We start from the raw sequence: 19,314 nt of genomic DNA on the forward strand, positions 1-19,314 counted from the left end.
AGTCACATTTTATTAATAGTAAGATCTATATTTCACTAAATTTTCTCAATTCTTTATTTACTACTAAATTTTTTCAATTTATTTTTTATTATATTTCTTAAAATTTGTACAAGTCAAAAGTGTGATATTTAATAATAGATAAAGGAAGTATGAAATATTTTTTAAAATAATCCAAATCAGCCAAAAGTTTTACTCGTACTAGTGATGGAGGTGTATTTTTGGGACGATGTTTAAATTTCATAAGTACATTCCAAATCGTATAGATATGCTTTGACTACTATTCTGAAATATTGCATGGTTAGATTGAAAATTTTCTTACATTATAAAGCTAATAATAATATAGGTTTAACATAGAACTCAAATGCTTTAATAATAAAATATGTTAAATATTTATTAAAATACGAGTTCTCGGAATATTGTTATTTCCTTATATTTATAAAGTACTACTCCTTCCATCCGTGAATAAGAGTCTCGTTTTTCTATTTTGGTCCGTCAACAAATAGGAGTCCCGGTTCATAATTACTCCCTCCGTCCCACAAGAATATGCACTCTTTTCTTTTTAGTCCGTCCCACAAGAATATACACTTTTTAATTTTAGAAAGTATTTTCTCTATAATGAGGTGAGACTCATTTTCCACTAACAATACTTTAATTACTTTGTCTCTCTACATCTCTCTTACTTTACCAATTTTACATTAAAATCCGTGTAGAACCCAAAATGATCTTTGGAGACGAAGGAAGTACCATATATGGTAAAGAAGTCTCATATTCCACTAACTCATTTCACAATTTCACTCATATATCATTTAAAACTAATACTCCATATGCAAGTGAAACTCATATTCTGCTCACTTTCTTCCACTTTACTTTTCTTAATATTTCTTAAAACTAGTGTCAGAATGAAATGAGATTCCTATTCGCTGATAGAGAGAGTATACAGCGGGGGAGGCAGGTGGGGTCGAGTGGGGTCGGCCGACCCCACCGCCGGAAAACTCCTACCACCGCCCTCGACCCCACGGCATCCGAAATTCTGCCCTACGATTCATCCTCAAGCTGGCAATATCATACTAATTTATTTATAATCTTTTAATCATATTTTATAATTTTCTTTTTTTTAAAATTTGGTAGTAATAATATTTTTGAATTCTTAGAAGATTATCTGATAGTTTATACACTACAAAAGACTTAGGGATACAAAATTTGAGATGCAATTAATAGCTTCTGGAAAATTTTAAAAATTACTCCCCTCGTCCCCCAAAATTCGTCCCGATTTGACCAGGCACGAGTTTTAAGGAGTAGTTTGACTTTGTATTAAATGAAGGAGTGTAGTGGAGTTTGGGTCCCGCATGATGCTATTGTTTTATTGTTATTTAAATGAGGTGTGATTAAAAAATTAATGTGATTACAAAAATCTGTGATTAAAAAAGTAATGTGAAATTAATGTGATTAACTAATTAGTGGGAGAGAGAGAAATCGAGAAGCAGCAATCATGGCGGCTACGGTGAAGACAGCGTGGGCGAAGCCAGGCGCGTGGGCTCTGGAAGCGGAGGAGAACGAGTCGGAGCTCCTCCAGCAGCAGGAGGAAATGGTGGCGGCGCCAAACGGCCACTCTGAGACGGCGGATTTCCCGTCCCTGGCTCTGGCGAAGACTAAGAAGAAAAAGAAGCAGGTCCTCACGCTCTAGGAATTCTCGACCTACAGCGCTACAAAGCCGGCGGCCTTCCAGGCGAAGGGGTTGACGACGGACGAGCTGATGGCTCTCCCGACGAGTCCGCGAGAGCGGACGACGGAAGAGCTCGATCGGAACAAGCTAGGAGGGGGATTCAGATCCTACGGCGGCGGGATGAGGGATGAGCAGTCGCGGCGCCAGGGGAGTTTCAATCGGGAGTCAAATCGCGAATTGGCGCCGTCTAGGGCTGATGAGACTGATAATTGGACGGCGGGTAAGAGGTCTTCTGCTGGTAGTGGGTTTGAGAGGAGAGAGAGGGGGGTCAGAGTGTAAATATCGTGAATATGGAGGAGTATAAAGATATGTCCATTTTTAGTAAGTTTGAAGTGGGACAAATTTTCAGGGACGGACCGAAATGGTAAACTGGGACTAATTTTCAGGGACGAAGGGAGTACTATATAATTTACAACGCAAAAGAAAGCGTCCCTAAGTTGAAAGCATATTATCTTAATCTTTTGCTTTTTCAGGAACTTCTATTTGTATCCTCTAATTTTAGTTGAGACACTAACAATAAAGACACTTTATGAAGCGTTCATGGTATAATTAGACACACATATTAGCGTCCTTAATATCATTAAAAAGTATCCTTATTCGAATTTTTTGTTGTAGTGATAATAATTCAAACAAGATTGAAATAGTTGAAAGAATGTTTTCTATAATGAAATATGTCAAAGCCTAAGCTGCGAAATAAGATGAGATGACTGATTGAACGACATCTTGATGGTATACCGTGAAAGGTATATGTTCGCTAAAATAAGATAGAGATATTTTATTTTTAATGTATTTTTATTTTAAAAATATTTAAATATTATTGTATTTATGGTCTTGTTTGTCCGACCCCACGATTTTTTGTTTCTAGATCCGCCATTGAGAGTATATGATATTGATTATGCATTGTTTTGACTTATAAACACTTGCGATTTTTTTATCACCTAAATGAATAGTGATATCTTGAGCAATAACAATTACAGTAATATCCAGTGGTACTATTATTGTTTTTGCATTTAATTGAGTGAGAAAAAAAATCACTTTTATAATACCATTAAGAAGAGTCCACAAAATGTTTTATTATTCAGGAATCTGGACCGTTGGAATTCAATTCCACCAATAATAAATGAATCTAAACAGTAAGTCTTTGGTATTCATAAAATTCATGTGTTAAGATTTCATTATTATTCCACCAATAATAAATGAATCTAAACAGTAAGTCTTTGGTATTCATAAAATTCATGTGTTAAAGATTTCATTATTATTTTTTTGAATTCATTATCTCCATGAATGCAATCTATGTGTTATATGCGAATTGATTAATTCAAATCATCCAAGTAATTGCATGTGTCACGTGTATAGCCACTTAGACACACTAGATATACTCGATACCCACTTCCATCATATTTACAATACCCGATACTTGTGATTTTTAATGACCACTGAGGGAGGATAATATAAAAAATATTTTATTTCTTGTTGGTCTTCTTTGATTTAACTGTGGTAGAATGATATACTAATCGGGCGTAATACAACTCAAATGAAGAATAAAGATAAAAGTACGATAAACAGAATTGAAATAACAAAATAATAATCGAAACTGTATATCGTAAATAAGTTATAAGCCGAGTCGAGGAGTCCTCTTTCCGCAAGACGTGATACGCCCCGGTAGTACTCTCGGATTGGCGTGTCGTCTCCAAAGATAAAACGGCTTCGTCTTGTTTGTTGCAGCACCGCAGACTGAACAAGCTTCGGCGAATTGGATGATGGCGAGGGCAGAGCTTCGACGGAAGACTATGCAGAGAGAGCTATGCAAAATGATATGCAATATTGTTGTGTAGAGAATGCAATGGATGCATGCCTATTTATAGGCCAAGTCCACTCATTGGACATTGATGGAGTCAACGGCCATTATGTGTGCCATGATGGCTTGACTGTAACCGCCGGAGGTTACAAGCCGTTACGGAAGCTGAAAAGACATGATGCATCTGGACACGCTACACGACGGGATCCATCGTGGACCTTTTGGCACACGATGCGTCGGGGTCCATCGGGGACCTTTTGTCACCCGCTATGCGTCGGGTCCATCGTGGACCGTTTGGGACCCGCTATGCGTCGGGTCAATCGTGGACCTTTTGACACATGACACTCGGCAGACGGGGCACGGGTCATGGGACACGGTGCACTGAGCACGGGTCACAAGACATGGTGCACAGAGCGTGCCTCACGGCTCAAGGTGAGGCATCATACGCGTGTGGGCTCTACCGTTCATCTTAGTCCACGATAATTATTATAAGTAATAATTCATCTTATTAAATACATGTTTAATAAGGATCTCTCCACCAAAAATGAATATATCACGGTCATCTACACCGAAAGTAGATCGTCGCTATTGCATTTAATTTTACAAAATTAAATGTCTCGTCACATTTATTATTGGTCAAAGTCCATTGACCAAACACGATTCCAAGATTTCTTTAATTTTAAATCTGATTAAATATTTTGCACATATTTATAATATGCGGATAAAAAATATACTAAAATAGATGAAATCAAATCATACTAATTATGGAAAGATATATAGATCAAATCAATTTCTCTCATTATAACAATACATTATAAAATAAAATATTAAGATTATCAGCTCACTTGTTAAATAAAATAAATGTAAATATGTATATCATTATCCCCTTTCCAATTTCATCGAATAGCTGTTAATTGATACTCATTGAGTATCTGATTGAGTTAACATAATTTTTTTTAAAGTCGGGTCGCAGAATCAAGTAGTCGAGTATCATCCAGTACTCAAAATCCCATTTTTTTAATCACCCGATCCTGGTCTCGAAATTTGAAATTGTGCGTTCCAGATACCCAATATCTTAGAGTATCCACTATAAGGCGGACACGCCTAATAGTCCCGCCCCAGTTTTTGTCCATAGCCCCAATTTTATTGTCAATAGTCCCAAAATTCTATTTACTTAGATCAAATCGGGTGCCCTACTTGGAGATGCGAGCTTGGGTTGCTTAGGGCTTAGTTTGAGAAAAACTCGAGGATGAGAAAAAAAGAACATGTCTGAAGGCATACAAGTTTCAGCAAATTAGCAACGGAACATTCCGCACCCAAAATATATTAGTGACAGAAAGTGTGATGCAAAAAATAATGAAATTTAGCTATGCAAGTGAGAAATATGTTAATTGTTTTGGAGTTATAGTAATTTATTAAATGATTATTTTTAAAATTTTGTGCTGGATAAATTCGCCGCAAATCAATAAATTTGATCAAATAATAGTATTTCTTTTTATCTTGCAACGGAATATTCCGACACTAAATCCGTCACAAAAGTTCCGGTGCTAATTGGATTGAAACCTCTCCGGACTAACCATGTTCCTAAAATCGTCCTAACTGGTTTATAAATTCGTCATTTTTTTTGTAATCAACTATGCAAGTTTTCATTAGATGGTGTTAGAATGAGATCGCATAATATCGGAAGAATATTATGTGATTGATATGAGAATATATTTTGCCTAAATTAGAGAGAGCAATTATTGTAAATTTAGGTTTATCATATATGTAGAATACCTAGCCTATAAATATGTAGTCTCTGTAACATATTATTCATTCAATACGAAAGGAAAACTTCTTCCACCAATCTTAACAGATGGAAATATATAAGGTTAAAAAAAACCTAAAATCCCTTATAATCACCAGTTAATTTAGATTGTTTCATATTTTGCCACAGAAAAATAGGTCTTCTAATTCAGCAGCACCATTATTTGCCTACTTTAAATTTCAGCCTGTAACTCTCCTTAAAAAAATTGCTTAAAATGCTAATTTTGTAAAAAGGACAGTGATTTAGTTGATTTGTAGAAGATAAAAAAAAGTGAAAGCAAGAATAACAACAAAAAGGAAGAAATGTCGTCGTCTTCCTATGGCACGACGCAGAAATGCCATACTTGCCAAAAAGTTGTGCATGTTGCGGAAATGTTTTCCGCTGATGGAATTCCCTATCACAAGAATTGTTTCAAATGCGACACTTGCAATGCACGTCTCGCTGTATGTATATAGTATTTTTTTGTGAGGGAAACGGCCTCTTACTAATGGAGTAGGGTTGCATTTATATATCGTTCGCACATATTGTTTGAAGCCCAACATTTAAGAAAATGTTTTTTCCTTTTGGAAATATATATTTCATTTTTATGCATGTGATGTTTTAAGAAAAATAACATTATTTGAATAATAATGATAGATAAGCAACTACTCAACAGTGGATGGGAAACTCTACTGCAAGCCTCATTTTGAACAACTCTTCAGGGAGACAGGCAGCTTCACTACTAAGAAGTTTCAATCAAGCTTAAGTCAGTATCCAAACCTCCTTCCATATTATATTCAGAATTAGTGATTCTCATATTATATTTTCTTTTATTTTTGATCAGGTGGCAAACATCCAGAACTGGTAAACACCATTACAAAAAGGGGGGGAAGACTTATTTTTTTGTTTAAAAAATTGGATTTATGAGAGTTATAATAAGTTTGTTGATATGCACAGAATAGGACTCCTAGTAAAGTGTCAACCATGTTTTCTGGCACGTTAGAAAAGTGTGCAGCCTGTAAAAAAACTGTCTACCCACTCGAGAAGGTATGTTTCATAACCAAATTTTAATTTAAATTAGAAAATGAAAAAAGTGATATATATAGAGAAGTGCAGGTGACGGTGGAGGGAGAATTTTATCACCAGCTATGCTTTAGGTGTGCTCATGGAGGTTGCACCCTAACCATGTCGTCTTACGCGGCCCTCGATGGAATCCCCTACTGCAAGACTCACTTTGCTCAGCTCTTCAAGGAGACGGGCAGCTACAACCATCTCACCAAGACTAGTTCTCTCAAGAAAAATGCTGTAGCCCTAGATCTTGATTTGGGCGACCCGCCTGCCGAGATCGAACCCGACGCCCCGGCTGAGCCTGCCCCAGAAGAAGAGACATAGATATCTCAATTTTTATTTAAGTAAATCCAACTTTGACTAGATATGTTACTAGTATTATTTTTCTGAAGTTGTAAGCAATCACATATATATTGTGTATTAAACTTTGATAAATAATTTACTCTAATAATCTCAACTTAATTATTATATATCTAAGTATATTTATTAGCATAAATTATAAAACCTACAATTTGTTTTCTCAAAGTAATTGATGAACAGTTCCACACATGGTCTATGAATAGCATAATGAAAAAAAAATTAAATAATCCGAGTGAATAATCAATTAGGTATGCTTTTTTCAGATAAAAATTGACTTACGTAGGCTATGACATGCACATAAAAGTTATAGTTTGTCTTTAATGTGATTCAAGTATAAATTAAAAAACCAAAAGTCACTTTGCAATGGGTAGGTTTGATCAAGCTCTGCCAGTTTATTTATAGAAAACGTTACATGTATATAGTACATTATATATTTAATTTGTCCTCTCTCATTGTTCTAACAATGCGAATAATGTAGAAAATGGTGGTCAAATGTTTCAAAGTTAAAAAGTCGTAAATTTCCACCGGATATACTATTCAATGTTCATAAGAAAGAGATATAAATACATTGAATATGTCAATTTAATAAATAAGATTAATCAAGACACAAATATGATCTAAATACATTAGTCAGAAAATAATTAGTTACCATCTACTTAAAATACGCATCTTTTAAGTTAACTATAGTATTTTCCTAACCTAATGTATACAAAGATAAATATATATGTGATGACAAAGCCAAACATTTCAAATTTTCAAGCATAGTTGTATTTAACTAGTCCCCTACGTCCAACTTAAAGCCATTTCACATTTTAATCAATTTCAATAAAATCTTTTAAATTCTTCTCTTTATATTCTATTTTTAATATATTAGCCAACCAAATATCTTTAGCCGGCCCCAAGTAGGCTGGCCGGCCACCCCCATCACTTCAATTTCATACTTGTATATATACACTTCCAATAATTTCTTGCACACCACCAATCAAATTATATAACTCATAGTTATACATATTTTCACTCACCCTTCAAACTCTCAATATCATCGCCGTATCTCTAAAAAACCCTAGTTCAAGACTCCAACAAAATGGTGTAGCTGAGAGGAAAAAGAAGAAACCCTAGAAAATGAGGCAACCGGGGGCGTACTCTAATCTTCTGAGTGGGGGCAAGACGGGACCTCATTCGCTGCCACTAGCAAGAATCAAGAAGATCATGAAGAAATCAGGTGAGGATGTGAAAATGATATCGGGGGAAGCCCCCATCGTGTTCTCCAAGGCGTGTGAGTTGTTCATCGAAGAGTTGACGAAAAGGGCGTGGGCGATGACGCTGCAAAGGAAGACAAGGACAATGCACAAGGAAGATGTGGCTGCTGCTGTTATGGAAACTGATATATTTGATTTCCTTGTTGGCCTTGTCTCTCACACTCCTAACCCTAGTGCTGCTATCGAGTCTTGAAGATGCATCTCTTTCTCTCTCTCTTCACATAATGTTTTTCTTTTCTTTCTGTTACTTAAGAATATTATTTAATACACCGTTTTGTCAATACATTTTATATTGACACTGTCTCGACTTTAACTATTAAAGTATCATTTTTCTAAAAATATAAGAAGCATCTTGTTTATGGTAGAAGGGGAGTATTTAGTAGTATTTGATACAACGATTCTCTTTCAATAATAAATAATCAGTGGTTCAAGCCAACTTGTATTAGTGCGTGAGTTGTATTTATAAGTTTAATTTAAATTATACACTTGTATATGCGTGAAAAGTATTTGCTAGCAAATTACTAAATTCATTAGAAAAATGTACACAACGTACAGTGTATATTTCTTCTTCTTCTTGGTATAGTGATAAGTTTAGTTAATAGGTGATTTAAAGTAAGTGACAACAATTGATTGTGCAATGCTAAGACTTGGCAAAGACACTAAATCGACCAACTGGCTAGTTTAATTAAAAGTGTTTACCATAATCGGTAAATTTAATTTAAAGAGTTTTTTTCTTTTATAATACTATAAAAAAGATTGAGCAGAGATCAATTTTCGTAATATGGTACTACTAATACATATTTTTATTTAATAGAAGATCTGTAATTGGAATTATGCCGAGTATATACGATTGGTCACGCAAATGATTTAAGCCATTAGTTTGAAAATTGTTCGCATATTTTAGTCAACTAATTAATTGATTAAACGTCATCTATATGACTATAGCTAACTAAAACGTGCGCTAACTTATTATCAGGTAAACACGCCAGATTTTATTATTATTAACTCGAGTAAAGGAACATAATAAGTTTTTATCCTAAATAGAGAAGTTTTACCTAATTACTTTTTCTTTCTAAAACAATACAATCGGTAATTTATTTTATCTGTTTAATCGACTTTGAGCATTTTTTATTCATAAAAAATTGATGACACGCTTTGTTTAAGCTATCGTGAATAAGGAGTACTAAAATATATAAAAATACAATCATAACTTTTTTTTCATCAATGTTCTCTCGTAGTTTTTCTCTTATCAAATTTCTATATTTTCTTTTCTACTCTCTATATGTTGATTTTAATAAAAATTGTAGGGATCAGACTATCCGAATTCACTAATTACCGAGACATCTTTAGTCTTGTACATGATAGCTCAGTCAAACTATCACCCACGCGACTGATTTACAAACACAAATACTAGCTATTACAATGGTAACTAGCTAATGTTCTAGGTCCATCCACTCCTTCATCAAGTGCATCCACTAGCCTTCGAGAACCCTGCACACTTGAAAACCCTAGTTAGTAACACGAGAGATCCTCTCAGATCTAAACAAGTAATACAAAAATAAGAGAGAAATCAAAGGATTCGAATAGATCTCATAGCTATGGCTCAACCATCCGCTAATAGTACAGATCTATTCACCAGAACCAAGATCCAAGGGAGCAACGTTGAATCCAACCGTGAATCTCTTCACACACCACTGATTCCAATCCCAATCCACTCAGCTACACCAGATCTATCCACTCTCAGAGCACACAATCACAAGAACCTCTCAAACCAGAAACCCTAGTTTCTTCGGAACTCAAGCAACCGAACCAGTTGCTTTCTCTCTCACACACACACACGTTTAATCACTCAAATAGCCGTGTTAAACCATAGTGAAACAACCGGAGACTCATCGGAGAAGAAGAAAGAACAAGGGAAACTCAACAGACGCGAGAGAGAGAGAAGTGAGAGAAAGGAGAGTGCAGAATGAATGTAGCGGGGAGTGAGGGAGAGGGGGTATATCAGAACCCAATTGGGCTAGGGCAAACACAAGCCCAAAACATCACATGGGCCAAAAATAATTCTCAGGCCCAAATAATAGTCCACCAATCAACCAGCCCATATAATCAACAAAAAATTATCAAATATGATTAATGTATTCAATATATGCATATTAAACTAAAGATTAAAAAAGGTGAGCTACAGAATAAGGATTTAAATAATTGCGTTTTAACTTCTAACCGTCTCAGATGCTTAGTACATTTAATATCTCTAGCGGAATATATATTTAGGGATAATCACATTTTCTATGTTTTTTCACTATTTCCGGTTTTTTATACTCTTTTTCGATCTCTTTTCACATTTATGACTTCTGAGGGTATTTCAATCTTTCTCATTGTTTATGTAGGGGGGGGGGGCATTCATCACCAATGTAGATGTCATCAAAGAAGTACATTGTAAGTTCTTCTACAAATTTTTGGTTCATTAAATTCTTATACCAATGTATTTAGTTTCATTAGGTTCTTATACAATTTATAGATTCATTAGGCCCTTATACTAACGCATTTTGTAAAAATTAAAAATTGTATGATTACAATTTTTAAAAGCAAATTAAAAAACACAAAAAACAATTAAAGAAGTTGAGTTGTATATAAAATACATAGAAATTTTTTGATGACAATCCGGCAGTTTTCGCTCTATTAATTAGGTGACGCTTGTTCCTTCCATCCTGATGGCCGATGGGCATTCGTGGATGCCCAAGCTATGTTTCATGTTAATTTTTCTCCCATTCTCTCTCTTTTTTTCTATTTTCATTTTTTTCTAAAAATTCATCAAGTTGATTCATGAAATAAGATTAAATAGTTATCCTAAACTAAATATCAATTAGTTGTGATTTTTTTATTTACAAAACCAATAAAATAACATCTCTTTCTTTCACAACTTTTTTTCCTACTTTTTTCAAGTTTTCTAAGATCGGTATCCTTCATGTTGATCGAACTTTTCTTTTTCGTTTCTTTCTATTTGATTAAAATTTATTTTTTATATTTTTATTTATTTAATTATGTGGGTTTTACATTATATGATTTCTTTGTTGTAATAAATGCAACTTGAGTGTAGAAAATCACATGTCATCAACTTTTTGTTTAATTCATCGTTAATTTGACCTATTTATAAGTTATGCTTGATGTCTATATTTATTTATTCAAAATGTCACATAATTTTGATGTATGAATGCGTACCAGCACTTCCTAGAACGAGTATAATAATGTAGTAGTACTAAAATTTAAAACATTGAATTATTTGAATATAGAATAATAAACTAATTTAAACTAATTAAATTAAAGTACTACTATTTTTTTTACAGAAATGAGTAACATAACAGAATAAGACATAGGACTGATAGGTGTTTGGTTATTCCGTAAATGGATTGTCGGTGGACCCATTTTTAACTATTTTACTATAATTTATTGCGTGACATAATAACTGCTCAGTATCTTGATGAATTATTAATCTCAATTATCAATGATAACCTAGAATTCTATTTGTAATTGAATTTTATACTACAAGAGATATTAAAACCGATCTACTTTATTAAAAGTTAAAATGATCTCTTAGAGCATCTCCAATGTCGGCATCAAAATCGCGACGCCGATTTTTCGCCGATGCCGGTTCTGAAGCCGAACCATTGGAACCGGCGTCGGCGAAATCGGCGTCAAAATCGGCGTGGCCATGCCGATTCGCGCGATGACGCCGGTTCCGACGCCGATCCTCACGGCGCCATTGTGGGTCCCGGATCGGCGTCAAACCGGCGTCAGATTTTATTTTTTATTTTTTTTTCGAAGATGAAGGTGTACAACTGACTGATTGTCGAAAATGAAGGTGTACAACTGACTGATTGGGCCAACGACGATAATGAGGCCGGTCCAAGCCACGGCGTCGCCACCGCCAACGTACGAGGTGGGGTACCTCACGATGAAGAAGCCCTCCTCCAAGCACATGCCGACATGTGTCAGACGGAGGCTCATATTCGACTCCAAAAGGATTTAGTTGAAGAGTTGTGGGCGCGGAGGATTGCAAGGCGTTAGTTTTTATGTAAATTTATGTAATTTTTTTAAATGTAATTTTTTTAAATGTATTTTTTTTAAATTATTGTACTTTTTGAAATTTTAATAGTATTATTCAATTTAAATGTATTTGTCTCGTAAATTAAATTCTGTATGTTGATACGATTGTAAATTAAATTATATAATTGTTATTAGTGATGTGGATATGTAGTATGAAGACTATGTGAGGGCTATTTGATGTCCAGTTGATGTGGCAAGCTGATGTGGCAGGAGAATTGTAGTGCTGATGATGTGGCAGTGTGAAGGCTATGTGAGGGCTATATAAAGTCCAGGCTTACTGGAGATGCTCTTAAGTTGACCTTTAGAGCATCCACAACCGTGCTCTTGCCAGCGGCACGGTTGTGGGCCCGGGCGGTACTATTCATGCCTGCTCTCTGGCAAGAGCACAACACCCACAACTGTGCTCTTCCGCAAGGACGAGCACAATTAATATAAATTCAATTACACAAAACATTTTCATAATACTAAAATTCATTAAAAAAACCACAATAAAAATAACAATTACAAATAAAATAAAAAGACATAATTAAAATCCTAAAAATTAAAAATTACATAATTAAATACTAAAAATTAAAATTACATAATTAAACTCCTAAAAATTAAAAATTACATAATTATTGGCTAATATAACCCGAGGAAGACTACGCATCCGGCGGCACCAACCCCAATTGTTTTTGGAGACCCAATATCATGGACTCGTGCGTTTGAAGTTGCGTGGGGGTCATAGTTGACCTATCGGCCAAATTGAGTTGGGCCAAAAGGGCCCACAACGAGTTGTTCGGGGGTGGAGGTGGAACATAGGGTGCGGGTTCGGGAGCAGGGGCAGATGGAGTCGCGGCGCGACGTCGTTCGGCCGCCGCCTTCTTCCTACCTTGCGGTCGGCGTCGAGAACCGCTTGGTTGGGCATCGGGGCTACCCAAGTTAGCTTCGGCGAGTTGGCTAGCCACTTCTTCGCCGGCGTCGGATAGGGATGCCGACCGTGAGCGTTTGGAGGAGCCGCTAGAGGAGGATGTTATGCCTCCCTTATACTTCGGGTGCGTCCGCGTCTCCTACCAAACGTTAAGATATTTGAACGACTTACCGTTCATGGATTGGTAGGTGCTCAGCGAGGCGGTGATGATGTCGACCTCGCTTCGGCCGCTCCCGGCATTCCGGGACTCCTGGATGAAATAGCCGTTGAACTTGCCAATTTCTTCGTTGGCTCGGCCGATGCAGTTGCGCACCATACTCTCGTTGCGCTCGATCGTTCCCGGCGGCCGGTGTGCATTGTACCGGCTAGAGACGCGCCACCAAAAGTGATCGTCGGATTGGTTCGTTCCAACCACCGCATCTTCGGAGATTTCCAAGTACGCCTTGAACAATCTTTCCATCTCCGCCGGTGAGTACGGTGTGCGGACACCGGCGCGAGATGGAGGATTCGGCATTGGGAAGGGGCGCGAGGCCTAGGCTCCGGTGTCACCCGTAGCGCCCATCGGAGGGCACCTTGATCGTCGATTGGGTATGGCCTGTAGCCACTCGGAACGCCCGAATCTTGGGTGAGAGGAGGGGCCGAATATTCCGTTTCCGGACTATGAAACGGTTGCGAACCGAACCATTCGGGGTTCCAACCGTGAGAGCCGCTTGGGTTGTCGTCGTTACCGGACATAGTGGTGTTGTAGGGTGTGAGAGGAAGATGAAAATGGATATGAGAGATTGATGATGAGAATTGTGTAGTGAAAGTATGAATTTTTTGGAGTGAAATTGAGGGTATTTATAGATGAAAGTGTGTATTTTTGGGGTAAAAAAAATAAAAAAAAATTAAAAAGTGGGGAAAACGGTTATAAACGGATATAATTTTTTGGGGAAGTGAAAATTTTTTTTTTTATTTTTTATCGATTTTTTTAATAAAAATCCGATTTTTAAAAAAAAAATAAAAAAATGTTTGAAACCAACGGCTATGCCGTTGGCGAATGGGAGACCGCCACGTGTGCGTCCGCTGGCACGGACGTGCTCGATACATCGAGCAGCGCCGTGCCAGCGGCGCGGTTGCAGCGGTGGCGGTCCTTCGCCTTGCCGCTGGCACGGACGGCGGTGGCGCCAACCGCCACCGCTGCGGATGCTCTTATGCATTTGAGCAATATGTCCCACCACTAATCTCAATTTAGTGAGTCAGCATTTGCGGAATCCAACCCACATATTTTCCAAAAAATGATTTCGTGTTCTACTCATCTATTCCTAAAGCAAAATTGATGTTTTAACCATGTCAATCCTAAATGTCATTCTCTAATTCAATATTATTATGATTATGAATTAAGTATGATGGTTCAATCTTAATCTTTTATTTAATTCAGATATATTTGTGTTTGTTACAACAAGTATCATTATGAAATTGAAACGCTTTATCTGAGATGTATCAATTGAGGTACTAGTATGTTTTTCATACTAGTATTATTTAAATATTTACGATCAAAATACTAGACTTACCAAGGGAAAATAATAGGCATTGATTACTTTGAGTTAGCTATCAATAGCTTGTCACTCAAAGATTATAGCATCAAAAGATTTTCTTCCATCAACGTTACAAAAATACTCCCTCCCCTCCGTTCCTTAAAATTTATCACTTATTTCCATTTTCGTCCGTCCCTAAAAATTTATCACCTTTCACTTTTACTATTTTTTTATAGTGGACCCTACATTCCACTAGCTCATTCTCACACACATTTTATAAAGCTAATATATAAAAATAATATATAAAAGTACGTAGGACCCACATGCCACTAACTTTTTCAACTCACTTTGTATTACATTTCTTAAACCTCGTGTCCGGTAAAATGGTGACGAATTATAAGGGACGGAAGGCATTTCCGTCACCTCAAAAGGGCATTTTCGTCACTTTCAAAAGGGCATTTCTGTCACCTCACATCACATCGCCGAATCCACAGCCGAATCCATAAATATTATAATCAAGTTTTCACCTAATATTTGATCAAGGTATCTCAATGTTTCAACATAAGCTTCCCTTCTGCTAGGTATGCACAAACCGAACCGGACTGCCGGTTAACCGCCGCTTCACAATCCGGAACCGGAATCGGAATCGGCGCCGGCGGTTCAAGCGGGCAGGTTCAGGTTGAAAAAAAGCGTGAACCGTAACCGGCTGTTCAAAACCGCCGGTTCGCCAGTTTGAACCGGCGGTTCAGCGGTTCCAACGGTAGGATTCCGGCTAGGGGGTAGATTTTCAGGCTAGGTGTACAGAAAAACCGGCGGTTTACATCAGAAACCGGCGGTTTCTGCCGAAAACCGCTGGTTTCCGATGGTTCCGAACACTTTTCAGGTGGCAGCGTATAGGTGACAGTGTATAGGCCTGAAAACCGATCAGAAACCGCCGGTTTTCGGCCAGAAACCGACGGTTTCCGTCAAAAACCGTGGATTGAACCGCCGGTTCAGGCGGTAAACCGGCCGAAATTTGAATTTTGAATTTTTTTTATTTCTTCCAATTATACTCCTATAAATACCTCACTTCCCCCATCATTTTTACTCACCCCATTCTTGTGTTAATAGGATTTCCTTCTCAATCTCAATTTCTCTATTCTCTATACCCATTCTCTCTAATTGCTCAAGTTGTTTACTACTGTATTTGTTGTTGTGTTCGTAATTTACCATTTATTCAATACTCCATATTTCATACTACTTTCATTTTGCATTATGTCTTCTTCTCGTGGTGGACCAGGACGCGGTGATCGGGGCAAAGGAATTGCCTAAGATCAAAGTAGTCGTCCCCAAAGATCAAAGTGACCTAGTCGTCGAGAAGTTATGAAAGAGGTTTCCCGAGTGGCGGCTGAACGCATGTAACTAAGTTCTAAAAAATAAAATTATTTTTACAATTCATAATTTAATAAGATTGAGTTTTTTAATTTTATTATCTTCCTAATACTACAAGAAGGTCCCGGTGGTAATTCCGAGTCCTAATGATCCGCTCTCTCAAGAAAAGACATCGGCGTTTCATGCATATTGTTAATATTGTGATAAAGTTTACAAGTGGTGGGGGATATGGCACCCTCCGTCGTCATTTGGTGACAAAGCATTCGGTGGCTCAGGTTCGTCAGATACGTAACTTTTTAAATATGATCCTAAAATTTTTGCTGACGTTATGACTAGATGGGCTGCAATGAAGCATTTTCCTTTTAATGTTTATGATGACAAAAAATTTGAGGTTACTATGCAAAGTGGTTTGAACGTAGCTGTCAAAAGAGTAGGTCGAATGATCGTTCAACGATCTACCGTTCGACAATGTTTGGAGAAAAAGTTGAATTATCACGTTATTTACTCAACTTGGGACACAAAGTGAACTTTGCTCAGATGTATGGTCTGATTGTTTTAATAGACATTCATACATAGGCATTACGGTTCACTTTGTTGACAATAGTTGGACTTTGAACAAGCGTTTGATTGGTTTTAGAGAATTTGAGACACCACACACTGCACCCGAAATTACTTTTTTAATTATTCAAGTTTTGAATGAATTTAAATTATGCAATAAGATATTTTCTGTTAGTTTTGATAATGCAACTGCTAACACTACAAGTATTAATGACTTGATTGCGGCTTATGCTCCGGTTATTGGTGGTAAGTATTTTCATCAAAGATGCATATGTCATATTTTGAATTTATGTGTAAAAGATGCACTTGAATTATGGAAAAAGCATGTTAGTCCTATTAGAACTGCAGTTAAATTAATATTGCCAAATCTTGGAAGAAGTATTGACATCAAAAGAAGGTACGATATACGAATTTTACCATGGATGTGTCTCATAGATGAAATTCGACATATGATTGGCTGAATTCTACTTTGGCGCATAAAGATTCTTTGTGTGATTTTTTTAGAACCTATCCCGTTTCTGATTTATATCTGTCGCATAGTTGTTGGGATCATAGCGTGAGTTTATTTAAATTGTTCAAATATTTCAAAATACGATTGTTGAATTATCGAGTGTTTATTATTGCAATGTTGTTCATGTTTTAGAGCATTGCATGTATATATCACTTGGTTTTAAAACTGCGATGAAAAATGTTTGCTCTTCACCTAAATTGATGTGTGTTTTATATTATATTATTGACAAATGGCTTAAGTATTTCAGTGAGATTCCAACGGTGTTTTTGATTGCAAAGGTCTTGGATCCAAAATGGAAATTAGCCGATACCTCTAGGATTTTAGATTTTTATTATAACAATTTGACTTCTATTGATCTTGATCCACTTCAAGAATTACAAGCGGATACCAATGACCAATGGGGAGTAAACCTAACCGAAACATTTCAAATAAACCTCCCGGACCGGTCAATTGTCCAACAAACCTCTGAGTTTAACTTGCATGCTCTCTACACCGAATATGAAACCAAGTATAACAGTACCCACCAAGTCAGAAGACCTACCCCTCCTCAACACCATAATTTTGGCTTAGCATTTCAAACTGATTATGATGACCCCGACACTCAATCCCAATTAGCCGACCTATACAGCTACAGCACCGGCGGAAGGTCGACCTCAGGTATGGTAAGTGAGTTAGATTTATATTTCGATTCACTCTTTTCCTTTGGTGATGAAGGTCCTACTCCTCCCGCCCAAATCGACGTCCTCGATTGGTGGGGAACATACGAGAAAGATTTTCCCATACTTGCGTCAAGAAGTAAGCTCTCCCGAAAAATATGGAAGCCGTGATGTTACTTGATGATTGGGCCAAAGCTGTCGTCAGAGAACAAGAAAATGATTGGGATGATCGTCAGGAGGAATCACAAGAAGAATTCACCGATGATGAATCGTAGGCCAACCGTCAACTGTCGGCCAAGCCAAATAGGTAAGTAAGGTAAGAGAATTACGTGGGCTTTGATTCCCTAATGCAAATGAGCATTGGAGATACGTAGGCACCTCAACTTAAATTTTAAATTTAAGTTGACCTCAAGTCCTTTTCCTTTATTTTTTTCATTTGTTTGTACTTTAAAAATATGCAAATACAATTAAATAATTGTATTTGTATATACTCTAGTCGGTTAAATAGATTTCTCTATAAGGATAATCCGGAAAACTTTTGACAATTCTACTATAATTGTTGATTGTTAGACTAAACTCAACATTTAAGGTTGAATTGCTAAAGATGTCCTCAATTTAGTTATGTAGAAACATATTCCTCGCCGACTAAGAGTATATATACTTATAAATTTATTGTTCAGAACTTCAAGTCTTTTTTTATAATTTGTAATTAGTTTCGTTGTAGACTAGTAGTGTCATTGTATTTAAATTTTTTATTTAAGACTTCAAGTTTTTTATGATTTGTAATTGTTGTAACTTGTAATCTCAATAAAATTGCAATTTTCATCTTGATTTCTGAATTTTATTTACGTACATTTCATAGATAAAAAAATAAGAAAATGCAAAAAAAAAAAATTTACGAACTGCCTAACCGGTCTGGAACCGGCGGTTTCCGCCAAAAACCGGCGGTTTTGAACCGCCCTATGAACCAACGGTTTTTTGAACCAGAACCGGAACCGTCGGAACCCTTGGCGGGCCGGTTCCGGTTCATGAAAATGTTGAACCGTGAACCGTCGGTTCCGATTCGGAACCGGCGATTTTTGAACCGTGTGCATCAGCATGTCTACCTTATGCCCGGTAAGATTCCATATTCGAAATATAGAAATAGAAATTTTTGTTTCTATAATAATGCGCTCTATCGGTCACAAAAAATGGTGTGCATTTTATTATTTTGTGATTTCCCATAAAATAAATAGTGAGATTTCCCATAACATTAACAGTCAGCATTTTTAAAAATCAAATACTACTACTATAATTCACCACTATTTATATAAGTATAAATTCGAATCTATACACGAAATATATTACTGTTATGAATTTTTAGTAGGAGTGAACTGCATAAAAGGACCCTAATTTTTCGCTGTGTAACATCAGAGACCCCTAACATTTAAAAATCCCACCACATGGATCTAACAAAATATACAATCACAAACCTTGCATATTTTGCCATTTTTTGGACGAAAATGCCCAAATGGGCCGAAGGGCAGTTTAGTCTCTTTACCTACCATTTCCGACACTCTATGTTGTCTGCTGTGTGCGCTGTCATTCTATTCTGTCAATGAGGTATCTTTTCTTCCAATGCACATTCTCTCTCTGACTTTTATTAGATTGGTGACTTTTCTTTAAATAAAAGTTTGTTTGATAGTAGTATAAT

The 19,314-nt window shown here is 36.6% G+C and overlaps 3 protein-coding genes across 3 annotated transcripts; all 3 read left to right on the plus strand.

Moving 5' to 3' along the window:
* The first annotated feature begins 1,489 nt into the window (after window positions 1-1,489).
* On the plus strand, window positions 1,490-2,002 carry LOC121810660 (eukaryotic translation initiation factor 4B3-like). Its single transcript, XM_042211411.1, has 2 exons — window positions 1,490-1,669; window positions 1,712-2,002. The coding sequence occupies exons 1-2, from the start codon at window positions 1,490-1,492 to the stop codon at window positions 2,000-2,002; spliced, it is 471 nt and encodes a 156-aa protein (XP_042067345.1).
* Window positions 2,003-5,598: 3,596 nt separating this feature from the next.
* Window positions 5,599-6,699, plus strand: LOC121810661 (LIM domain-containing protein WLIM2b-like). Its single transcript, XM_042211412.1, has 5 exons — window positions 5,599-5,771; window positions 5,965-6,073; window positions 6,152-6,171; window positions 6,265-6,354; window positions 6,424-6,699. The coding sequence occupies exons 1-5, from the start codon at window positions 5,631-5,633 to the stop codon at window positions 6,697-6,699; spliced, it is 636 nt and encodes a 211-aa protein (XP_042067346.1). The 5' UTR covers window positions 5,599-5,630.
* Window positions 6,700-7,857: 1,158 nt separating this feature from the next.
* Window positions 7,858-8,187, plus strand: LOC121810662 (nuclear transcription factor Y subunit C-2-like). Its single transcript, XM_042211414.1, has one exon. The coding sequence runs from the start codon at window positions 7,858-7,860 to the stop codon at window positions 8,185-8,187; it is 330 nt and encodes a 109-aa protein (XP_042067348.1).
* The last annotated feature ends 11,127 nt before the right edge of the window (window positions 8,188-19,314 follow it).

Source organism: Salvia splendens, chromosome 7 (assembly GCF_004379255.2).
Source record: "Salvia splendens isolate huo1 chromosome 7, SspV2, whole genome shotgun sequence".
Taxonomy (NCBI): domain Eukaryota; kingdom Viridiplantae; phylum Streptophyta; class Magnoliopsida; order Lamiales; family Lamiaceae; genus Salvia; species Salvia splendens.

Bases quoted from the DNA above. Each gene is read 5' to 3' on its own strand.
- LOC121810660 (XM_042211411.1), top strand. From the start codon at position 1,490: ATGGCGGCTACGGTGAAGACAGCGTGGGCGAAGCCAGGCGCGTGGGCT. The intron at 1,670-1,711 runs GTCCTCACGCTC...AGCGCTACAAAG, and splicing joins CTAAGAAGAAAAAGAAGCAG to CCGGCGGCCTTCCAGGCGAA.
- LOC121810661 (XM_042211412.1), top strand. From the start codon at position 5,631: ATGTCGTCGTCTTCCTATGGCACGACGCAGAAATGCCATACTTGCCAA. The intron at 6,074-6,151 runs GTCAGTATCCAA...ATTTTTGATCAG, and splicing joins GAAGTTTCAATCAAGCTTAA to GTGGCAAACATCCAGAACTG. The intron at 6,172-6,264 runs GTAAACACCATT...TGATATGCACAG, and splicing joins GTGGCAAACATCCAGAACTG to AATAGGACTCCTAGTAAAGT.
- LOC121810662 (XM_042211414.1), top strand. From the start codon at position 7,858: ATGAGGCAACCGGGGGCGTACTCTAATCTTCTGAGTGGGGGCAAGACG.